This window comes from Rattus norvegicus, chromosome 20 (genome assembly GCF_036323735.1).
Source record: "Rattus norvegicus strain BN/NHsdMcwi chromosome 20, GRCr8, whole genome shotgun sequence".
Lineage (NCBI taxonomy): Eukaryota > Metazoa > Chordata > Mammalia > Rodentia > Muridae > Rattus > Rattus norvegicus.
Genome location: NC_086038.1, coordinates 6,089,232 through 6,113,192, shown reverse-complemented (window position 1 = coordinate 6,113,192; position 23,961 = coordinate 6,089,232). Strand labels below are relative to the sequence as shown.

The window sequence follows — 23,961 nt, the reverse complement described above, 5'->3', positions numbered from 1 at the left end:
ATGGACTGAATACTTGTTCTCATGCTGGTATTTTGGAAGGTGCTGGAAAGTGTAGGAGGTGGGGCACAGGCAGAGGAAGTAGATCACTGAGAATGATCCTGGTCTCCCTCACTGTTTCCTGTCCGCCACAAGCAGGCTTCCTCTGACCTGTGCTGTGCTCCCCCTCTGTGACTTAGAGGACTATAAGCCAGACCCTTTGTGCTCTGGTTCTCAGGGTGTGGTCACGGCGACCGGAAGATGTCACAGAAGTGGAGCCTCTGCGGTAGCTAATCCGACCACGTGGTTCTCACACCTTTGTAAAGGCGTCTGTGGAGGAATTCGGAAATGTGGGCTAGAGAAAGACCAGGATGCTGCCGCAGAGCTTGGTGGGAAATTCTGGAGGAAGCTCAGACAGGGAGAGGCTGTCTACTGGGGACTGAGCCACTCATGGTGCGACAAGGAACTTTACACCCCGCCTGCCCCTGGACTGAGAAGCCGAGGGTGAGGATGACAGACGCCTGGACCCAGGCAGAGGAGGCAGCGGGGACACAGACGTGTAAGAGGGAACGGTAACAAAGGGACAAAGGTGTGGAAAACAAGTAGTTGGGTCATGAGAACCCGATGAAGCCGGCCCCGGGAGGACAGGGTGTCTGAAGACAGTGGGGCACTATGAAGGAGAGTCAAGTGCACTGGGGGAACAGGATGATGACTCTGGAGACAGTTCTGGCACCAGGCAGAGAAGAGCCGGCTCCAGTCTGCTTGTCATGGTCACCTAGAAACGTGTATCTCCGGGATCCGCTTGACCATGCGTAACCATCCAAGTACTCGAAGCCTGCCACAGCCGTGGCCCAGGAGGGCCCTGCTGCTCCTTTAGTGGGTGGCAGACCTTGGGGTCACCTTTGTGGCGCTAGTCTTGCTGCTGTGCAGAGTGAAAATGATGCGGACCGCGGAGGCCTGCACTCCGGGTTCAGAGGGAGACCTAGGGCCAGGCAGCGTGGGGGTCTGCAAGGGGAGCTGTGAGGCTGGGAAGGTGAGGGTACAGGAGCACAGAGACGGCACCAGGGACATGGGTGCTTTCCAGGAGAGGCTGGGGGCTGGGAGCAGACAGGCAAGAGCCGAAAGCAGGGCCTCCCACATCCACTGGCGCTCCCAGGACCGCACCACATGCCCAGGGGCCAGACACACTGTGGGCACTGTCGCCTTGTTGGATTCTGGTTTGCTCTGGTCTGATCTTGCTATTTTATTTCTTCCTTTTTTATTTTTTCTTTTATTTTAGAGTGAAACTGTTTATTCTGTACTAATCTTGGGAGCGTGTAATTTAGTTTCCGATATTGATTTATTTATAAAATAAAATATCTATTTTAGGTGTATGGAAGTTTTCCCTGTATGTACGTCCATACACCACATGTGTGGCACACAGGCCAGAAGAGGGCATTAGATGTCCCTGGAAGTGGAGTCACAGGCAGGTTTCGTGCCACCACGCGAATTCTAAAAACTGAACCCAAGTCCTCGGGAGACCAGCCAGTTAACACCTGAGTTTTACAGGGGTCACAATTATCAGTTTGCTTTGAAGCTGGGCATGGTAGCTTTTAATCCCAGCACCTGGAGGCAGAGGCAGGGAGATCTGAGTTTGAAGCCAGCCTGGTCTATACAGTGAGATCCTGGGTAAAAATGCATTTGCTTTGAATCCCAGAAGAAACTCTGAACTTGTACTTTTGTTAAGTGTGAGATTGTAAGGGCTCTGCGGATGCTTCAAGGGGGACTGCGTTTGCGTTATTAGATGGTCACGAGCCATTTGGGGCCAGCAGCAGAATACTATAGTTAAGAAAGCACCCAGTGATGGTGCCATTCTAAGATATCCCAGAGAGTTGTTCCTGCCCTCCCTCTGCTGCTTCCTGAGCACCAGGAGGTGAACAGGCCCTGAACCACAGAGGCAAGTGTGCACGGGCTGGCCCTCCTGAACTGTTAGGTTGTTGTCTCAGCCGTCTTGTCAGTGAGAGGGGACACAGAGTCCTCGGAGCAGCATACCTTGTTGGAGGCGTCCATGAACTTGACACCCTTGTATGTGATGGACAGGATGATGGTGGGAATCTTCTTCATGTGCTCCGTCGACTTCTGTAGAAACACGGGGTGGGCTGAGGGGTGGGGCCCAGGCGGTCATAGCGGGCGTCCCCTTGCTTGCTGTTCTGGTCAACGCCTCCCACCTACCCACAACTCCCTTCTCGTCCTCATGCTGTGTGTGTGGCTGCTTTGTCTGCGCATGTCATGCGCCTGCCTGGCCTCCGTGGAGGCAAACAGAGGGTATGGATCCTCCGGAACCAGAGTTATGGATGGCTGTGAGCTGTCATGTGGGTGCTGAGAACCGAACCCAGGTCCTCTGCTAACCGCTGGACCATCACGCCAGCCCCCTTACCCGCATTTTGGCACAGGCATCTTGGGTGGACTCGGTCCCGCGCAGATCCTTGATCAGCATGGAGCCCAGGTACTGTGGGGATGGGCGGAGGGTGGGCTTAGGGACACTCGTGCTGCTGTGTGGGATGGCCTGGCTAATGGGCCATCCGGCTATTACCGGCTTTAGTTTTCGGATCTCATTCTCCTGCCCCCACAGAAAGCTCCCCCCTCCCCGATTCGTTATCCGGCTAGTGTCCCTCGCCTAGTACAGCAAAGGCTGTCCTCTGGGTCTTGGGTCCAGCCTTGCTAACAGTTCGAACAGTTCAAGGGCCCAGGTAAGAGGGGGCAGGGAGGGAGGCTGGCCATCTTGGGAGGGCAGGAGCAACTCACATTGGCCTCATAACCACAGGATTCGAAGATGAGCTTTTCCGGCCGGTGCTGCCAGCTTTGTACAGGGGCGTAGGGGGCAGCCAGGCTGGGCGGACGGAGGGTCAGCTTGCTCTCGCTGGGCTCCTCCTGCAGAGCACACAGTGGGACTGACTCTCTGGCTCCAGTGGACCCGATGAGTGGGGAAGCCGTGGCCTCGGCAAGGTCAGGGCAAACTGGAGTCTGAGCAGCGCTGGGGTCGCGGGAGGTGCCCTAAGTGTGCCTAGGCCCTGAGAGGGCATCACAGCCAGGAAGAGCTTGGATGTCTGAGACAGGAGCATGTCCAGGCAGGCCGTGTGGGGAATGCATCCACGGGGACCAATCAGCTCACAGAACTTAGACTGAGGCCATGGAGCCAAGCCCTGGGCAATGGATGCCCTCTAAACAGAGCCTTGCCTAGGAGCCGGGGTGGTTAGGGTGGAGACGCAGGCTCAGAAAATGGCTTCTGCCTCTACTGTGTGTGAGAACTGAACGACTGAGCACTGTGTGAGTAAGATTCACAGCCAGCCGTGCTTCGAGAAGGAGGGACCGGGGAGACACCTTGTGACCTGGAATGTGTGCAGGGTGTTAGAGCAGGGGGGAGTGAGGCATCAGCTCCCCCAGAAGGGAAGGGACATGGACCACTCTGCGGTCTAGATGGCTGCTTGCAGCAAGGAGCAGAGGCAGAGCTTGGCAAGGCGGGAGGTCAGACAGGCCGGACTGGGGTATGGAGGGTACGGCCGAGCCCATACTGTCCCGGGGAGGCACAGAGAAGCAGGGAGAGCCTAGCTCTGCTTGTAAGCTAGAGAACACATGGTGCTGGTCTGTGGGTCTGTGGGCTGGGTGGGCCAGGAGGAAAAGGAGCTGAGAGCTGCAGAGGAAGACATTCTGGGGATGGAGATGGGTCAGAATGGGACTGCTATGGGGATGGGCAAGGGCCTGCAGGGGTAGACCACGCCCCAGGAGAGCCCCAGGTCTGATGGAGAGATATGGAAGCTTTACGAGGAGGCTCTTCTCAAGGCTTCTGGAGGCCCAAGGCCTCACCTTGCTCTGGGTAGAGGTAAAGACAGCAGGTGGCACTGCCTCCTGACACCGATGGCCCCTGTAGACTCTGCCTCTCCTGTTACCTGGACCCGGAAGTGTTCTGCTCGAGAGGTGGTCCCGGGGTCATGCAGGCTGTCATGCCGCCTTCTGCTTGTGTCTACCGAGGGCAGCAGCAGGTCTGCCGACCGCCCTGTACAGGAATCATTCTGGCTGAGCGGGGATGATGTCTGGGAGATTAAATCCTGGCACTGTTGGGAAAGAAACTGGTGTTGAAATTCCCAGGCTGGAGGCATCAGACTGCCAAGGGTGGCACGGAGGCAGGGCGCTAAGAGGTGAGCAGCAAGGAGCAGCATACAGTGGCATCATCCGGCCAAAGCCCGCATGTGGACAGAGGCAGCTAGGCCTTGCCTGTTCCGAGGAAGAGCCAAACCTCCCAGGGGCCAAGAAGGCCCAGCAGCCCACCCTGCAGAAGCCTGTACAAGGCTATGCAGTGGAGAGGAAAGAGTAGGGGCCCCTCCCACATTCACCACAAGTGAAACTATCCGCCCCATCAGCAAAGCAGAGCCCTCTCTCAGGAACAGCCTCAGAGGAGCGGACTCCTCCAGCAGGAAGCCGGTCTTCATGGCCCTGAGAACTGAGGTGCCTTATGTGGCTCCAGCCCTGGCCTGTCTCAGCTTCCTCACGTGTGAAAGCAGCTGCTTCCTGAGGCTGCTGCCCAGCACAGAGCTGCGGGTTGGCCCATCAGTCACAGTTGAGGGGTTCCCAATCAGCAGCCCTGAGGGGCTGTCAGGGACTGGCTGGTCTGAGGAAGCCCCAGCTGACCCAGGCCTGTAACTGCTTCTGCTCCAGGATTTGTAGTTCAGAGGCAGGCACTAGGGAGAGCCTGCTGTCTGTCTGTCTGTCTGTCTGTCTGTCTGTCTGTCTGTCTGTCCAGGGATTCCCAGCACTGCCTCAGGCACACTGGAGCGAGCATCGGAAGGGTCTCTTCAGCAAGTAGGTAGAGGGCAGAGTCTAAGCCCTAGATGTGGCCCTCGCCTGGAACTGGTTACGCTAACTTCCTTCCTAATAGTCCCAGTGGTCCTTCGTCAGCAGGCACCTGAAGGATTTTGGGTACAAGCAAGAGGCTGTCACCTTCAAAAAGGGCAGAAATTACTCTCTTGCACGTGAGCCCAGCGGGCGAGGGGCAGGGACGGTTGTGTGCTATCCCAAGAGTCATGCTGTTACCAGGACTAACACACAAAGCTCCCTGAACTCACTCTTAGCTGGGAAAACCTCGGAGGCTTCTGGGGCGGCTCCTCATAGGGCCTGTCGGCAAGCGAGGCGATAATGCGTTTGCGGTGGCCCAGCAGGTGGACCTTCAGGACCTGCAGAGGAGCAGAGGGGCAGTCAGTGGTGTGGGGACCTTCCGCCCCCTCGGCCCCAGCCTGCCCCATGCACTCACATTGACGAGCTCTAGCTCCCAGAGGTTCTTCACGGTGTCGATGGAGCTGTAGCCACTGGACAGGAAAGAGTGGATATAGTCCTGCAGCCCCAGCGAGTCCAGCCAGGAGGGCACTGAGGCGGGGCTGACCCCATCATAGCCAAGGGCCTTCACCTGTGGCGTGAGGAGGCAGGAACGGTGTCCCTGAGTCACAGAGCAGGAACCTGGGGACCAAGGGCTACCGAAGCCCTCCCTTGGCACAGCCCATCGCTGTTCTGGGATGTAGGGGCTGCTGGGTGTGGGGAGGAGGGGCTCGTAGGCAAGGAAGATGGAGAGGAAGGGTGGGGATGCTGCTCCGTGAACTCCAGGAGTCACTTCCTGAGCTCTGATGAAAGGACCAAGGGGCATGCTGGCCATGGCAGTGACAGTCAAGGGTGGAGGCTGCGGCCTCAGAGAATGGTCCTCTCAGGCCTCTCTGGGGTCAAGATAAGCTAGCCTGGATTCTAATGAGTCAAGAGACTCCAAAGGGGGCTTGTGACAGGCCCCGATGGAACTAGGCTCTGTGCCAAGAGGACCCCTGAACCTCCTCAGGGGTCCAGACAAGGCACTCACTGTGCTGGAGCCTTGCTACTCTCCAAGGGCCCTGAGCCCTGCTGGGCTCTTATGAGGGAAGGCGTGGGATGAGATCTGCATGCCTTAGAGCCACACTCCTTTCCTGCTCTGGGTCTAGCCTAGGGATCCTCGTCCTTCCTACTGCTGCGCCCCTTTAATACAGTTCCTCAGATGGTGGTGACCCCCAGTCCTAAAATTATTTTTGCTGCTACTTCATAACTGTAACTTTACTACTGTTGTGAACTGTAATGTAAATTTCTAACATGCAGGATATCTGATATGTGACTCCTGTGACCCTAAAGGGGTCGTAACCCACAGGTTGAGAACCTCTGGTCTAGGGGGTCAAGAGGGCCAAGGCCTGGAGTAGTCACCTTGGGCAAGGAGCGTGCAGCCTGCAGCAGCTTCCGCCGGTGCTGGGGGTCACTGATGCCAATCTCCCTCAGGTCCTGGTCTTCCATCACATTAGACCCCTGAGGTAAAGAGGATGTCAGATCATTCCTACACCGAGGCCTGGCGTCCAGTCAGGTCAGCCAGCCGCCATGCCATACCAAATGTTTCTCCACCACGGCCACTAAGAAAAGGCAGAACACCAGACCCCTGGGTAGCAGCCAGTGGAAGCTGTCGCAAACCTGCTTATCCCCGGAGCGCATGGCGCTCTGCTCCCCACAGATACCGCTTAGTCAGCCTGGGGGACAGATGCTGACAGGAATCAGACAGGACAATGGGGACAGGGCTTACTGCAGGAGGGAGGGTCCACACTAAGCTTTATTCAGCTTTCTCACTGCCTCTCCGCTACCTGAACAGAGCAGCCAAAGGGTAGAGAAGCTGCAGAACCTGAGTCTGACAGGGACAGAGCAGACATCGGCAGGCCACATGCCTGCTTCCCAAGTGCGTTGGTGTGAGCTATCTCACCTCACAATCACGACAACGTTAGCATCTCTGTTAAACTTGGTCACCATTAGAATTTTCCAGAACTTATATGTGGAGTAGCAGAGCCCAGATCTGAAGCCAGCAGTGTGACTCCGCCTGCGGCCTACAAGGTGGGCTGACTGACTGACTTCACACCCGCAGCCCACGAGGCCGGCTCGCTGTAACAACCATGAGAAGCGTTTGTAGTTTTTTTGTTTGTTTTCTTTTTTGGGACAGGTTTCTCTCACTGCATATAGTTCTGACCCAGAACTCAAGAGATCCTCCTGCCTCTGCCTCCCAAGTGCTGGGATCAAAGGTGTGCGTCCTCATGTCCAGTTGTGAGAGCACATTTCATGTAGTCTAGGTTCATCGTGAAGTCTGATCTTTCTCTTCCCCTCCCTATGAGGGGGTTTCAGGTGTGTAACCCCACGCTGGGCCAGATTACACACAGATGGCGCTACCAGAACCCCAGGTATCATGCCTGCTAGGCCAGAGCTGCAGAAGGGCACCACTTGCTTAAAGGGTATGGGCATGTCTCCTCAGCGCGGGCTCCCCACGTTGGCAGGGGCTTTTGTGAGCAGTAGCCAGCCCATGGCGGCTGTGTCAATGACACCACTCTCAGCGGAATGAGAGCTTCGCGTCCCAGACAAGGTTCCCGCCTTCTTATTTTGCTTAGGCGGGGGTCCCTGCTCCATGTTCTGCATGTCGAGCATACACAAAACCTTTCTTGGTTACTCTCTCCCCGCTTGACTTTCTGTGTTCTCTCCAGTGAGGAAATAGACCTTTCTCTGTGGGCAGGCTAGCTCAGCACCTGCAGGACATATCCCTGCCCACCATGCACAAAGCCAGGGCCAGCTTCTGGGTGATGTCGAGAGATCACCACACTGATTCTGCAGCTGATCTGGAAACTGCCCTTCCAGCTACTTCTGACGTCCATCTTAGCTCTGTTCTCTGTCAGACCCTTCTTTTTACTTCTGAAAGCGCTCAGATCCCATGGGCGTCTTGGTGTGTCAGGCTTGGGAACCCCTTCTAGAGTTATTCTTTAAGCACTGAAATTTTCTTCTGTATGTAGTGATGTCCTCCAACCAGTTTTCCTCCCTTGTAGGCAGAAGCTGTCTGTTTCTTCAGTGCGCGTCTTTCCTACCAACCTGGAATTACACCTGTAGGTCTGGAGCAGCTGCTTCTGGGCCTCTTTCTGGATTCTTTCTAGAAAGGTGGGTATTTTGTCCCTACTTGGTACTTAGACATGTGAAGTAGCTTGGGTCAGTGATACTGACCACGACCTGGTGGCCCCACTGTCCTGGGTGTGGGACAAATATCCTACAGAGGACACCACCAGCCTAAGCTTAAGAGAGTTTGGTGGCTCTGCTTTTCCTGGCCCGCAGAGTGTATCCCTGCCTACCACACAAAAGCCCAGACACTGCCACCTCTTCTGGCTGGAGCTAGAGTCTGCTGGTGGGTAAGGCAGAGAGGGGGCCGCCTACCCAGACTGCCCTTCTGCAGACACCGAAGCAAGGACCTGAGCTGAAGCGACATGAACTTCTGGAAGCAGTCACTTCCCACACGCCCACTGTCACTCCTACCAGCTCCAACACCAGACTGGTTCTCTTGTTAATCAAGACCCAGGTCCAGGGTCAGGAACTGTAAAGCTCTGAGAAAGGTGAGTGGAAACAAACAGACGAAGGGCATGATAGGAATTGTTGCTGCTGTACCCTTCTTCTCCCTGGGACCTTGACTGTGTGAGCTTGCAGGAGTCAGATCCCTCCGGAAGGAGACAGCGTTTATATGGATCCGTGGATCTTGCTACCCCAACAGGCCCTGCCGGGACTCAGCTCACTTCTTCCCCACTGGTTTACATCTCCAGATTACTTTCAAAGCTCAGGGCGGTGCAAGGCTGCCAACAGTTGTTACACAGCATTGTTATTGTGTTGCTTCAAACACCAATGGCTGAATCCGTTGCTATTGCACAGAGGGCTGACTGCACAGAACTATATGAGCTGAACACTCAGACTTTCTAAATAAAACATTGTAACAACTGGTGGTCTAGTAGTTCTGGGAGGGGGGATCTGGGTGGGGATGGAGAGGTTCCAGAGAGGTGGGGCTCAGCTGGGCCATCAACAGTGGGCAAGGACCGGATGGTAGAAGGCAGGTGTTAAGCAGAGAACGAGGTTGCCACTGCCACTGCAAACAGCACCAGTCTCAGTCTGTATGTGTCACAGGTCTCAGTAATCAGTGTTCCCAAGGTCAGCTGAGTCTGGGGTCAAGCCCATCTAAAAGGCTCACATACCTTCACCATGGAATAAAAGCCATTTCACAAAGACTAAGGCAACCAGGCCCCTTACCCAAGTGACCTAGTTCCTGAGCTGTTAGCCGGTTGCGGCTGCCTTGCTGAGAGGCCTGGGGAGGGGCACAGACACAGGGCTCAGTGGCTAAGAGCACTGCCTGCTCTTCCAGAGGTCCTGAGTTCAAATCCCAGCAACCACATGGTGGCTCACAACCATCTGTCACAGGATCTGATGTCCTCTTCTGGTGTGTCTGAAGACAGCATGGACATGTCTTGGCACTCCTTACACATCGACGGACAGAGCGACAGCAGGGGTCATGTGTTCATTCCTGTGTGCCCCTTAACAGCCCCACATGGACATTCCCACATTAGGAATTCTTTCACCACGTGACTTTTTCACATCTGTCACAACCTCTGGCCTCAGGCCATCCAATTCTGCCACCAACACTTCCAGGAGGCTGTTGGAGAATGACACAGCGTGCTTCAAGTTACAGGTGTGCCAGCCGTCACCAATCTCCTGCACTGGCATTTGCTCCTTAGTCCCCACAAAGCCCATTTCCTGTGGTCATGGTTTGTGGTGACGATGAATGGGCCATGAGGCAGTTGGTAGGGCTGCTGGCTGGCAGGACGGCCGCACTCCCTTGCTAGTGCTGGGTTTCCTGGTGCTAGGGCTGGGCCTCCCATTAGCCCCATTAGCAGAGGGAGCTCATGGTAGCCTAGCCCTCACAGCCCTGACCTCGCCTGTTCTCTCTGCCTACAGGCAAAACGGTACGGGAGAAGTTTAAGCTACAAGGTTTGCTTGCCCAAATCCATCACAATTGGGATGATCAGGAGTAAGAGCACTGAACCCAGACAACAGAGAACCCATGAGGCCACTATAGACTTCAACAGAGCATAAGTGTTGTGTGTGGCCCCGAAGGTGAACCTGAGAGCAGTGGGCGCAGGACCCATTGCAAATATGAACATTACGGCAGCCAGAGCACTGGGTCCTCTGTCCCCAAAGACATCAGGGCAGACTGTCCTGTAAAGCTCCCTTAGCCACACACAGAGCTTCCACAATGCTCACAAGTACACCGACAGGGAACGCCACAGTAGCACCTTGTCTGGGAACATGTTTCCAGATGTTCCCAGCATACCTGGATCTGGGCTTACCGGGGCTACTTTGTATCTAGTAGAAATCTCCAGGGAATCTCAGAACCAGGCGAACCATTTCCTGTCTACTGTGAACCAAACTGGATGATCTACACCAGGACCAGGTAATGGGGAGTTTCAGGAGTGGGAAAATGTATTTTAGTCCCTGCCAAAATGTATCCTTAGGCCACCTGGCAGTTTACTTACAGTTACCTAGGATGCTGTGTCCATCACTCAGGCCACTCCAGGACTAAAGCAACATTATACTAAACTCAGGTGTGCTCTGCCCACCCCTGGTGGATACCTCTGTGGATGCTCAGGGACTACAGAAGCCCTGGAGGGACCAGCTGCTGGTCACCAGGGTAAAAGGTCATACAGGCTCTGCACCTTTCATCGGCATCTGGCTAGGGGCATGTTTGCCCCAAATGTCATCTAGCTGCTCTCTGGTCTGGCTCTCAGGTTGGGTCAGGGAGTCCTGAGGCTGCTCAAGGACTGGAAAGTTAATCCTTTCCAAGTTTAGCAGAGCTGCGCCATCATTCCATTCACAGACTTAGCCCCTGAAGGACCGGAGTGCAGGGAGCGTCTGCATATCTTGCTGGCAGCGGCAGCATGGCAAAGGGTACTGAGAAGGAAAGACCCCAAAAACCCAGAGCAAGGGCAAGCTGTCCTCCCCACTAACTGAGCCCTCCTCCTTCCTAGTTCATGGTCCTCCTCTAAAGAGCACTGTGAGTCAGAAGTAAGGTTCCAGCAACCGTCAGCACCCAAGTAGCCTAATTTTCAGAAAGAAAAAACAAACTGCTATTTTAAAACAGCAGATTTTTAAAATCTGAGAAAGAACAGCCCCCAGCCTTGCCATGAGAGGGCAGCTTGTTGAGGACTTGCCCAGGACAGGATGGCTTGGTTAAAGCACTCTCCATTGGGCCTTTCCTGCAAGTCACAAGCAGGATCCCCCCCACCCCCTCCCCGAGACACCAAACTCTATTCTGACAGAAAAAACCCCACTCATCCCACTGAGCGGACGGTAGACTGGGACTCTGTGCCAGCTCTAAACACGGCTCCTCACGTGAGGTCAGGGCGAATGGGCGCAAGTAAGAGAGCTCTGCTTCAAGGTAACAGTCTGAACCCCTAGGACTAGGAGAGGAGGGGATAGGCCTCTCAGAGAATGGCGGAACTGGGCAGATGGGTCTGTTTGCTTACCAAGATACATAGCATATAAGTGACGGTGTTCAGAGAGGGACCTCTTGCTTTGTCCCTTCCAAGTGTACATTTTCACACGGCCAATTACCGGCAGTGTGACCCTGAGCGAACCACTTAGCCTCTGCCTGTATGTGGGAAACAAGCAGACATCAGCACACAGCCCGTGGTGGGTGCTGAGGAACCACAGAGGCCATAGATTATCAAGTGCTGAGATTGGCACCCAGCTCATAGTAAGAACGTGAGCTGTCACAGCCACTGCTGTGACATCGAATGGCCGGCTCCTGCACATGTCTTGGCTCACTAGGACACGCTGGGCAGGGCTTCTTGGAGACGGATGACAGTGGGACCACTGGCTTCTGAGCCCGGGGTGTAAGCTGAGTCCCATCTCCTCAGAGAGCAGGGCTGGCCCTGGGTTTTCCTTTGACCCCTTGTATTCCCTGTGAGTACAGAATGAACCTCGGAAAAGCAACCAGACCAATACTCAGCCCCTCTCCGGTCAGCTCTGGGGCCAGGCCCACGTGAGGCTCTGGTTTCCTCCAGGAAGAAACCTTTGGTGGCCAGGGCCGTCTGCGAAGTGAGCATCAGCTGCCCAGCTGACCTCCTGGTGCCCACGGCCCTCTGTTGGCTCTCCCCTGGGGTAAGGGATTATACACCCTTTCAAACTCCAGCTGGGTGCGCCAGTTCAGTCAGGGAGCCCAGCTTCCAACAAGCAGCGCCAGCCTGGGCCAGCACATCTGACGCACTTACCAGGAAGCGGACATCGTCAAAGCCGTTCAGTAGCAGCTTGCTCTCATACTGCTGCAGGCCGATCGACTCCAGCCACTCCCCGACGCTCTGCTCCAGCGTCCGAGAACCTGACGAGAGAGGAATCGGCAGACGCTTGAAAAGGGAGAGCCCGTTAAGGCGGTAGCAGCGGCACTCAGAGGAAGACAGATGGCACTGCCACATCATAGTCATTACCATGAAGCAGCCAGACTATGTACAAGAGAGCAGAGAGCGGGCGCCCGGCTTCTCTTCCCTGTACAGGCAGGGACAGAGCTGCCTAACGCTGGACAAGAGCCAACTCGTGCGGCTGCTGCCCACTCACACCCCACAGCAGGAGCTGTCGGGGCTGGGACCGAGGCTGCACATGCACGATCTTGCCCCAGGGTTGGGGGAGCCAACCCCCAGTGGTCTCTGGGTCAACTGCTCATCAACGTCCACACAGAGGCGTGGCAGAAAGTCTTCCCCACAGGTACTAGAGGGGGACGCCAGAGCTCCTAAGTGCCCACCAGCCTGGCTGCTCCTCTCATCCATGCAACTTCTGGAGCTGCTGTGGGGCTGTGGCGAGGGGCTAGTTCTGCGACCTTGCAGCATAGACCAGTCAGGAGAGAGCGCGAGTCTTCATGCAGCTGAGGGACACAGGCACACAGCGAGGGCTCCGGGAAGGAAGCGGCCGCGGTCATGGGGACCCAGCACATGCAACACAAGCAGCACACAGAACGGCAGGGGGACAGAAGGGGCTTTTACTTGTTTTCCCCCAGCAGTCCCGGAATAAGCAGACCATGGCCCCAAGCTCCTTGTGCTCCCTGCTCAGGACAGCGGGGGGCTGAGTGGGACAGGTGGGCTGGAGTGTTGGAACCAGGCTCAGGTACGGCTCAGCTGGGTCAGTGGCATGGTCTTCTATCGGGCAGTGTGGCTGGCCGACTGGGGCCCACCTACAGCCTCTGGAGGACGACGGCAAGCGGGGTGCCGCCTTCCTGGCCTGGGTTGGTTTCCAGCAGCGTGGTGTTCATGCTCCCCGTCTTCGTCTTCTGGAGTGGCTCCTATGACCTGCCTGCCTGCTTAGGGGACGGCAGTCAGGCTGTTCAGTTCTTGGTCAAAGAAGACAAAACCAAGCAGACGGAAGAAAGGGCCACTTGTCATCGGGAGCTCCGGCAGTGTCTAGTCACAGTGTGGATCTCTCCGGCTGAGTGACACACACACAGCTTTTTTCCCAGGGTCCCTGCTCTCGAGATCTTTACAGATGCACAGGAACTGAACGTCCTCTCTCTATGCTCGGTCAGGGCGGGACTGAGGCAGCGCTGGGAGGGCAAACGTTCTGTCCCTCCTGGCAGCCCTCACGGGTTCAGTCGGATGCCTTCACATCCACCTGACTTCTTTAGTTCTTGTAGCAGGAACAGGTAAGAGGGGGTGAGGAAGGGGGGGACGAGAGGGGAGCAAGGTGGGAGGCAGAAGAACCAGCTACAGAGACACCACCTCCAGGAGCTCTTCTTTGGCACGATGAAAGTCATCCAGCCGTCACTGGCTGTCTCTGCCCTTCACAGCAGGGCAATGCCAACTTGCTTGTCTTAGGGACCCTGCTGACCAACTGTGGCAGTCTCTGCTCCTCTCTGGTCCTCCGCAGCACAGACGGTGGGCGGTGACCCGGTAGTCTCTGGATGCGGGCTGTGGCAGAGCCCCAGAATGCCAAGTCTGGGGGGTCTCCCGGACTTGCCCTTGAATGGGAAGTCGGCTCCAGGAACCTACACGGCAGGCTCTTGAATGCTCGTGAGCTCACGCAGCCCCGGCTGCTGATTCATTCCTGCTTGTAATCCCAGGGCTGGACAGCTGTGGTCCAGTCTGCTGCCGGGAGATGCGCGCTGACAGAGCCGCGGCGGAAGGCTTTGTCTAAAGGCTCTGGGGCTCCACACCGCTGGCTGCCGGCTCCGCTGTCCTTGCTCACTCTCGTGTCTGGCCCTCCCCCTCGTCCCCTCCCACCCTTCCCCCTTCCACACTCAGGAGAATACATCAGGGATCGGACACCGGAGCAGAAGCTGCAGGCGCTGAGGGGGAGGCAGAGCGAGATGACAGGTTTCCTGGGAGTGATGCTGGAGATGAAGGCACAGGCACTAAGGGGACAGCAGCAGCATCTCCAGCTCGGGGCTGGGAACCTCATACAGGGCACAGACAAACTGTGTCTGTAACTTGGGCTGGTAGTTTTGAGAGCCAGGGGAAGGGACCAAGGGGCACCACAGCCCGCAGTTAGGTGACCCTGCTGGCCTCTTTAGGAAGCACAGTCCTATTAGCGCAAAGATAGCGAGACAGGTCTATTGCACCTGATGCTCCGTAGATGAGGACACGAAGCCCAGGGGAGAAGCACCTAGAGCAGGATGCTCGGCAAGGGAGAGCCAAGGGGAGACCTGATCAACTGCAAGTCCAGCCAGAGAGGGACAGCAAAGGTCAGAGGTATACAAGAACCACACGTCACCCCATAAATATGCGGGAGGTGCCTGCACTTAATAGGTCGCATACAGGGAAGCTGTCAGGGGTCTGGGCTCCAGGAGGATGCGCTCAGGAGGTGCTCAACAGTGACTTGGGTGAAGCGCAGGAAAGCCAGGCTACCTCCCGACAATGTAGACCTTTGTTAGAGAATCCAGAGTCCTCAGTGTGATGGAGTCTGGTTGCTGGTAGAGGTACGGGGCCATTGTGACACCTGTCTTTGGGGACTTGGGTATCTAGCTCCAGTGTAGACATTCTGGGGGTCCTTGGGACTCAGTGCTGCCGTCCTGACTTTGAGGAGAGGACCCTGTGCAAAGCTAGTCTTTCTGAGCAGAGGGTGCTGGAGGCTATGCCAGAGTCTAGGAGTTTCCTCCTGGACCCTCTCTGACAGGTGACCCCTGGTACACTCTGACACTGAGTACTGAAAATGTACAATGATTCTGCTTTGGCCTGGGCCAGCCTCTCCGTCCCCTGGGGCTCCCTACACAGCATGGTACACGGCTTTGCTGTCCTGGGGGTCCCTGTGCTGTGGTGTACAAGATGGCAGCAAAGTGAGCGTGTGCACAAGAAAAGACCAGGTGCTGGGGTTAGCACAGCCCAGCCCAGCACAGCAGAACAGAGAAGCCCTCTTGCTACTCCCATGGGAGGGCCGGGGGGAAGGGCAAGAAGCCGAACACACATCAAGGGCAAGGCTCTTCCCGGGAGGCCTGACTAGATCCAGAGGCAGAGCTCTGCTGAATCTGGCCTCTTGACACCCGATGGTGGCTCGGGCTTGGGCTCATGGTCCTTATACAAGGGATAGTAAAGCAGGTGGCCACAAGAAAGCTTAAAGCTCTTGGTCCCAGCTTTGAAAGTGGCCTACACTACTCTACAGACGCCCGACCCTTGGAAACACGTGTGCACGCCAGCACGGTAGAAACCGCGGTCTGGAGAGGCATCCAGGGTTCCCAGCTGGGAAAGCCATCTCTGTCACCTCCAGCAGACGTCCCATACCGGCAAGGACAGCCTGAGCTCAGTCCCTCAGCTAGGACCCAGAAGTGGGGCCGTGGGAAGGAAGGACCAGGAAGTGGGGCTGAACGCGGAGGGAGCCAAGCCAGGAGCGGATGCTCTGTTCTTGGAGCTCCTTAGCACCACAGACAGAAAGGGGCAGGGCCCCTGTGGACACAGGGCTCCTTTCACTCTTGAGTCACAGGTGCCGGCTGGTGGGAACCTGGCTCTCGGGTGGGACGAGATGACTTACCCTGAAGTCTACATCTAGAACTGGGCAGTGTGTCTCCAGGGCCCAGGCTCTGCCCAGCGAAGCCCACAGTTCCCTCCTCCACTGCACATGGTGCCCTCCCTTGTTAGGCCCCTTAGCAGGGCCACAGGGGGCCTGCTGGTCTAATGCTGAGGGAGGTACGGAACCCTGCCCTTGAGGGTGGCACTCGTCAGGAAGGGGAAGCTGGGCCTCCTCCTGGGTACCACAGTTCTAGGGCCTGAGTCAGGACTCTACGGGGTGGGGTGGGGACTGTGAGCGCCGGCTCTCAGAGGTCCTTTGAGGACATCTCTCTTGAGAAAGAAACCCAGCAAGCATGATGGTCCATTTCACAGAAAAGGAAACCAAGGCAGACCTGACTCTAATGGCTTGGATGAAAAGAATGACCAATGCAGGGATGATCTGCGTAACACCAGCAGATGACTGAGGAAACCGGAGGGAAGGAGACAGCTAGTCACTTCAGGAGACTCTGACGTGCTAACAGTGAGGACACTTGTCTACCCCCCCAGGCTGCCAATGTACACAAGGCACGCAAGGGCCACGTTTTCATGCCCAGAGCGAATAAGGACCAGTGTGGAAGTGACCCCAATGTGGGCCGCTCTGATGAAGTCCACACCGACCAATACAATCACGGACATGTCACCTACTGAGCAGTACAACCCCGTCCTTCCCTTAATGAGCTCTGTCAAACTCAGTTCATGTGCACCACGAGGTGGGGATGGCACCGTACCTGAGATCTTCTGCTGCTCCTGAGAGAAGTCAATCCCTTCGCCGATGGAGCTCATGATCTTCTCAATCTGAAACAGAGAGACGAGAAGCAGAAGGGTTAACTTGGGGCCGGCGTTGCCAGCCCAAGGCCAGAACCACTTGGCTCTCCTCCCCGAGTCCAACCCAGCCTGGGATGGGGTGGGCAGCCACTCCGCAGAGAAGTGACCCCCTTCTCCCAGCGGTCTGTACATGTCACTGTTCTCGTTCGAGCTTGGGTTCCCTAAGAGGGCAGTTGTCAGCTTTGCTCTGTACTGTGTTTCCAGTCGTGCTTGGCAGACTGTGAGTACAGTAAAAGATAACTGGTGGCCATGACCGCCAGTTCTGAGGTATAGAGGCAGGCACACAGGAAGTTCCCAGAAGCCAGGGGAGGTAGGCATGCTGCCCTGCAAGGAAACCCTACTGCAGCTGGGAGCCCTATTTGCACTTACTAGGTAGGAGGAGTCATCAACACTGTCCTTCCCCTGTACCGTGGTAGAGACAGTTAGCCTCAATGCATCCAAATGTCTTGAGCACGGCCCCTGGTATGGACCACCTGCCTCAGCACCTGGCTTAGGCTACCATGGGCTGGATCCAGGCTGCCCCACCTGCCCCCCAGTCCAGCATTCGTGGCCCGGGGTAGGTCTAGACAGCCAGACGAAGAGCGCCTGTCCCCTTTCTTGGGCCGCAGTGATAATGAGCTCATTCACGGCCTCTTCCAAAGCCATGAAAAGAGGGACCTTTTGTACCAGGGCTTGGATGTTTTTCCCCTAAGTGCAAGCAAGGAGCCTGCGCCTGACAATCAGAAAAACAACTCCCAGCCGGCCTCCAGCTGGCAGGCAGGGGCGCAGCTGACAGCCAGGAGAGCACAGGGCAAGTGCCCCCTCTCTCCCTGAAGCCAGTTCAGCTGCAGAGCTCAGCCGAAGCCCAGGGGCACAGCAGAGGTGACAGCCTTCCGAGCAGAGTGGGGGTGGTGGGAGGCTGTCTTTGCTTGGGAGGCAGCTCCAGGGCAGGTCCGCACTGCCCCTCCCTCGGGGTGCACATGCATCCCTCCCTTGGGCTCCAGTCATTTCAGGTGCTGTAGCACAAGTGAGTGTCCCAGCCAGGCAGGGAAAGACCTTCAGCCTCTGAAAGCTGGGATGTAAGTGGGGAAGTGCGCATGACATGGCTCACTGTGGATGCTCAGTAAAAATTAGCCGTGCCCCTGTTTTCCTCCTGATCACCGAAGACTCCAGCCTACCAAACTGGAAGTTTGAAGCCTGAAAAATTATTTTTATGTGTAGGGGTGTTTTTGCTGAAATTATGTCTAATCACCGCATATGTGCCCGGTGCCGGTGGAGGCCAACAGAGGGCATAGCATCCCCTGTAACTGGAGCTGTAGATGGTCAGAGCCACCAGGTGGGTGCTGGGAATCAATCAAAGGGCCTCTGCCGGCGGCAAGTGCACCTAAACGGCCAACCACCTCTCCAAACCGCTCGAAAACACTATCTTGGCTTTTTTCTTTTGCTGTTTGCTTTTGGCTGGCCTGGAACTCACAGAGGTCCTCCTGCCTCTGCCTCCCAAGTACACTGCTAAGCTTGGTCCTCTCCTCCATGGAATCCTTACATACAGACTACTCAAGAACTCCAAGAGGTTATTTAGAGAGCCGGTCTGTCCTGCCTGCCTCCTATTACTTGTTCTCCCGGATCTCTGAGATCACGTCTCAGATACGGGCAAACACCAGGACAGCCCTGCCCGTCCACCGCAACAGATACCCTGTGTATTGCTTTTTCCAATAACCATGCTCCGGAGCTTTCTCAGGGTTCACAGAGAACTTGCAATGCATGGGCCGCAGTGTTAGTGCGGCTCTCAGATCGTACTTCTGTCCCACGAGTCTTTGCTCACTCGCAAGCACATGAGTGGGGTCAGTTCTGTGAGTCTGCTGAGGGCCGGCCAGGCGCCACACGACAAGAGCCAGCAGCGTGGTCTGGGGAGGGGGGTGGGGCGTTTGCTGTGAGGTGAGTGACCCTGAGGCAAGGATTCCACAAAATGCACACGAGGATGGATGTGGTAAGGGGTGCCTACGGCCTGCGCACCAAGATGGGAGGTAGAGACGGGAGCCTCCTCAGGAGCTCACCAGCCCGGAGGGCACAGTGGCAAAGAAGAGACCCGGTCTTAAAGGAGGAGAAGGGTGAGGTGGGTGCTGGCCATCATATATGCACCATGATGAGGCACTCACTTACACATGAACACCTGCATGTGTACATGCACACAGACAGAGCCAGCAGCGGGTCAGAGAATCCCTCCCCTCATCCACGGTTCTGTCAAAGGTTGCCTGAAAACCGGCGCTCACCGACTCATACCATCAGTTCATCCCGTCTGCAGAGTGTGTCTACTGGCGCCATCTTGTCTTTTTCACAGAGTTAAAGCTTTTCTGTAATTTTTAACTCGGGGGTGGGGGGTGCCCACCTCCAGACCGAACCCACTCCCCCTGGTGAGGCAAGGCCAGCCCGTGAAGTGCACCTTAACACAGGATACGTAGGCGCGTCCCGTTACACAGGCCTAGCAATGGAGGGCTGTTTTCTGACACCATGCTTCATACAATCAGTGGAGAGAGCTCAAGGTGGGTGGTGGTGGTCCCACCTCATTCCTGAGATTTCCCAGCCGGCCACTTGACAGTAGTGAGTGCTGCTGGTCCCCAGACCCATCCACTTGTGCCTGGAGGCCAGCGCAGGCCAGGGCTCCCACAGCCTGCCCCGTGTGCCTAGTGGACACTGCTAGGAGGCTTTGCCCAACCACCTCACCGTTCTGCAAGCTGCCACAACCAAGTCAGGCAGAAGAGCCACTGTGCAGGGGAACTGGAGGGCACGCCTGTCTTCTGCTAGTCTAAGGAGGCAGAGGCAGCCAGAGCTACACAGAGAAACCTTGCCTCAGACAGACAGACAGACAGACAGACAGACAGACAGACAGACAAGCCTTGGAAATGATCCATTTCAGCAGGTATTCACGATGCTTCTGTTCAGACGGCTCCCTGATAGGCTGCATGGAATGTCTCCCCAGACGGCAGACACTGGCCATGCTGCTGACATATGCTCAGAGCCCCCAGGATCCATGGGCATGGGCCTGTCCAGCCACTGAGATGGCACCGCGCCATTCAAATAGCCCTCGGAGTGAAAGGAAAACCTTCTCAAGTCCCCAGGAGAGTTGTGTGTGCCAGAAGTGTCTGAGGTGCAGACAGTCCCTGTGGCACCCTGGGCCAGCATGCTCCCGCTCTTAGGCCTGTGGGAAACTTCCCCTTTGGGCAACCGTGTGGCCAGAGGCTCCCCTGTGGGACTAAGTCATCAGGATAACAGGCACCACTGCGGTGTGTACCTAGAATTTCGGGTTCAATAGGGAGGAGAGGGCCTGCCTTCATCCTACTGTTCTAAGTGTAAATATTAAAAGGGATTTTCTGGAGAGCAGCAAAGTTGGCTACCGGCAGCTCCCGTTGCTTCCTGGGCTGTCCCCGCATACACAGGATTCCTTAGGGCCAGAAAGCTTGTGTCCTCCGGTGTGCCCGCCTCTCCTCCTCTACCTCACACTTACGAACTTATTCAGAAACTTGTCTGACCCTGTTGCTTCGACACTTTTTTTTTTTTTTTTTTGGTTCTTTTTTTTCGGAGCTGGGGACTGAACCCAGGGCCTTGCGCTTCCTAGGTAAGCGCTCTACCATTGAGCTAAATCCCCAGCCCCTGCTTCGACAGTCTTAACAGTGTGTCCCAGTGATGTCGAGAACCATCAAGGGGCAAGGCCTGTTTCAGGGCTTTGGATCTAACCCCATGTCTTTTCAGAGCTGGTGAGTGTCTTGGGGGACATTCAGGTCTCCATACGCAGTGGCAATATTCGATGCTCTCACCAGGCTGGTCACTGAAACTTGAATCGCTCTTATATAAATGGAGAACGTAGGGAAGGTGGCCCACGGTGCCGCTCCCGGGTCCGGCTGGACTCTCTGGCATTCTTCCCTTGTTTTCACACCGGCCCTGCATCCAGGGAGGAATCCCGAGTGCCACTCCATGGTAGATTCTTAAATGTGCGTGCAGCACAGCCTGATGAGCACGGAGCCGGCTGGGCAGTGCTTCAGGGTGTGTGAGTGTATGAATGTTGAGGACTGAGCAACGACCTCTCAGTCCACCAGAGGCTCACCCCACCCTGTCCTGTGACCACTGATGCTGTCAGGGAACCTTAAAGATGCTGACAGTGACACTCCCACACCAGAAGCCATAGAAGAACTCACGGCCCCCTCTACAATGGCTGACTTGCCTCTCGGGGCAGACGGGCACTCAGCTTTGATTCCATATTTGAAAAGGGGTCACTGACCGAAGGCTACATTATTATTATTTTTTTTCTTCCCCTTCCAGACTGAGTTGCCCCGGGAAAGACAAAGATGGAGTGAAGTAAATTATGTGTCCTGGTTTTCTAATATTGTCAACGGCTTTTAGGAGAGGCCAGGATGGCGTGGAGAAGCGGCGGGGAGGGCGGGAGCTCGGCGTGGGGATAAAGAGCGAGCTGCCAGTGGGTTAAGGGCTCTTCTCTGGCAGATCCGGGAACAATGGCCAACTTCTCCTCAGAGCAGACCGTTAGTCTCAGCTTAATTTATCTCAGCAGGGAGGGCACGCAGGTTGATCCCGTATTTACTGTGGTATCCTTCCCTCCTCTGCTTGCCCTCTCTCAGGGTCCCGTCTCTTTTTTTCTGGGATACGGGATAACAGAGTTGTTTCATTTCAAAAGTGCTTTGTCCTGCCCTGTGAAAAGCCTCCCCCGCCACCCCCGTGATTGCTCCAGATGTAGAGGGGCAGGCAGCCTGGTAGAGGAGAGAGGGGAGGGTGCTCAGTCCTAGGCTGTGTCTCTCTACTCCTGTGGCCTGCACCTTGGGGTTGTGGACACCGGACACCGGCTCCTGAAGCCTCTGAGCACCTCCAATCCCACAGCCACCAACAGGGTCCCTTTTCCACCCAGGGCAGGCTTGTGGTGGTTAAATGTCATTCTGACATTTGGACTCCTGTGAGAGCACCTCTTGGCATTTCTGCTGTGGGTGCTTTCCGAGAGGTTTAAGTGAAAAGACCCCCCTGAATGTGCCCAGAGACACCCCACAGGAGCTGGGCTGGACTGAACAAGGAATAGCCTGGGCAGATGTCTCTCTGCCTCCTGACTGTTGGAGCGGCCTCACACTGCACCACGCCCTGCACTCTCCCTCAGACTGCAATGAAGTAGACCTTTCATCTGCTTTTGTGACAGTGACAGGGAAGCATAAAGGACACAGAGAGGCCCCATGGCAACAAGTAGCCGTTGACGAGTAGCCTTCTCCAGCAGGATGGCCTGCTCCGAAAGCAGCCTTTGACTCACACATACCAGGAAAGTGCTGAAAAGGAGAAACTGGGAGACCCAGATTCCAATTAACTTGATTATTGCTTGCCCCGTAACTCTGGGTTATGCGCCAGGTATTGGCTTCAAAAAGTGGGACAACTGCGTGAGTGATTAATGGGACTTCCTCGCTTGGGTTCTGGTCCAGTTTATGCTTGGCTTGGCCCCTGCAGGAGGGACACGAGCCTAAGGTGCCTGACTGGGGACTCTCTCCTAGTGTCACACTCACTCTTCAAGTCGTCCCCTGTCCTGTTCTGTGTGTGCCGTGATTAAAGAGGCCAGGGGTTCGAGGCATCACTGCACCAGCACTGTGGGGAGAGCGAGGCGCTCACCTGCTTCTCAGACCTACAGGCAAACAGCTGTTTGTAGTATGGGCGGTCAGATCACGGCGTGCGTACGCTCAGGAGTCAGCACGCCACCTGCACGTCCATCAGCCTCCCTAAGGTCTCCTTAACTTGCTGCCCCTAATGTCCACTGAACAGGAAGAAATCAGAGTAAGGGAACTGACAGAGCCCCAGTCTTATTTCTAGACACTCAAGTAAGTCCTTACCTCACACTCAAGGGCACACCCTGCACTGTGCTTAGATGAGGTCACAGATCAGGTGAACAGCGGCGGAAGAAAATGCCAGAAGAGTGGGTGCTCAGGGAGGCTTTAGGGTGAGGCTGGGTAGGGACTGACTGGGAAGGGCGGAAGGGAACATTTTGGGGCCATAGCAATCTTCTTTGTTCTAATGGAATTTGTGGTTACGTAATGGGCGTCTGTTGAAGCTTACGCAGTGACAGCTATGATCTGAGCTTGTCTTTGAGTATACACCCCTTCCCATCCCAAACTCTATACAAGTACTCAACTCTAGTTAACGGTACAGCCTTCTAAGCCCAAGAAGGATGTACTTATGCAGTTTACCTGAGACACGTCAACAATAACATGGCTTGCCAAATGGACAGAGGCATGAAGGGCTAGAACATATAGCAGGCCCCGAGAAACAGCTGTCCCAAGACATTCTCCACCCCAATCTCTCAAGTTTCTATAGTTCAAAACTCAGAACAAAATCCTGTGAAGAATGTTTCAGGTGCAAATCCTTTAGAAAATATCAAATTGTACAGCCACACAGATTCCCTTTCTATCTGTAAAGGACTCTGTTTAGCATGCCACACCTGGCAGAGGCCACACAAAGGTGTGGGAAGCTGGCACCCCTGCCTTTCTGTAGTACACAGCTTGGGCGGAGGGTTCTCCCAAGGCCTCAATGTTGTGATGTCTGGAACTTGAATTCAGGTGTTTTCAAGAAGGCAGAGCATGGGAAACTGGTCATACCCATCGGGTGCCAGTGGAGTTGATCACCGCATCGGGAATGAAGTGTGGCGGGACGACGTGCACAGAGGAAGCAGCACTCAGTGAGCAGAGCAAATTCCTATCCCTCCCAGGCTGGGATCCAGGGGATCAGAGCCTCACCCAGGATACAGAAGGAGCATGGAGCAGGCGTGGGTGTGCTAAAGGCTTGTGGGCTAGTCCTCTCCTGCTTCAGGAGGTGCTGTGTCCTTGGAAGCATTACAGCTCTAGCCTTGAACTCCGCTTGGTTCTGCCAGTGGACCTGGAGGACCGGCCACCAACACGGCCGGCCCTCTCCCATCTTCTAGCCCATCTGTGATGTCCGAGTTCCCAGAGCTTAAAAATCTATGGCTCTGACTGACCGTGATCCACTAGCTTCCAGTGTCCAGCTTGATTTTTGGGCTAGCCTCTGGTCTGTGAAAGCTTAGGGCAGAGTTTCAGGTATGACAGAAGGGCATCACTAAATCAAGGTGGCGATCAGGGAAGAGCAGACTTCAGAATAAAAGGCCTGAGTTCACAATCTGGTTCTCTCCATTTGTGAGCAGAATCTTGGAGAGGCCATTGGGCCTCTCTGAGCTTTAGCATACCTCCAGAGATTACAGGAGACTTCCTTAGCCACCGGATCACTGCTACGGTCAGTGACT

The 23,961-nt window shown here is 55.6% G+C and overlaps 1 protein-coding gene across 12 annotated transcripts in view; it reads right to left on the bottom strand.

Annotated features, from left to right (window-relative positions):
- Nucleotides 1-23,961, bottom strand: part of Anks1a (ankyrin repeat and sterile alpha motif domain containing 1A) — a 153,455-nt gene that overhangs the window by 5,683 nt on the left and 123,811 nt on the right. For 11 of the 12 annotated variants that reach the window (XM_006256193.5, XM_039098686.2, XM_006256196.5 and 8 more), the window contains 9 exons: nt 16,598-16,664; nt 12,120-12,226; nt 6,223-6,321; nt 5,261-5,413; nt 5,076-5,183; nt 3,903-4,067; nt 2,761-2,886; nt 2,393-2,464; nt 2,008-2,094 (listed from right to left, as the gene is read on the bottom strand). In XM_006256193.5, coding sequence (XP_006256255.1) covers nt 2,008-2,094; nt 2,393-2,464; nt 2,761-2,886; nt 3,903-4,067; nt 5,076-5,183; nt 5,261-5,413; nt 6,223-6,321; nt 12,120-12,226; nt 16,598-16,664 — 984 coding nt within the window. Of the gene's footprint in view, nt 1-13; nt 307-2,007; nt 2,095-2,392; nt 2,465-2,760; nt 2,887-3,902; nt 4,068-5,075; nt 5,184-5,260; nt 5,414-6,222; nt 6,322-12,119; nt 12,227-16,597; nt 16,665-23,961 lie in introns of all 12 variants that reach the window. The other variant, XR_010060683.1, reaches the window with a different exon arrangement.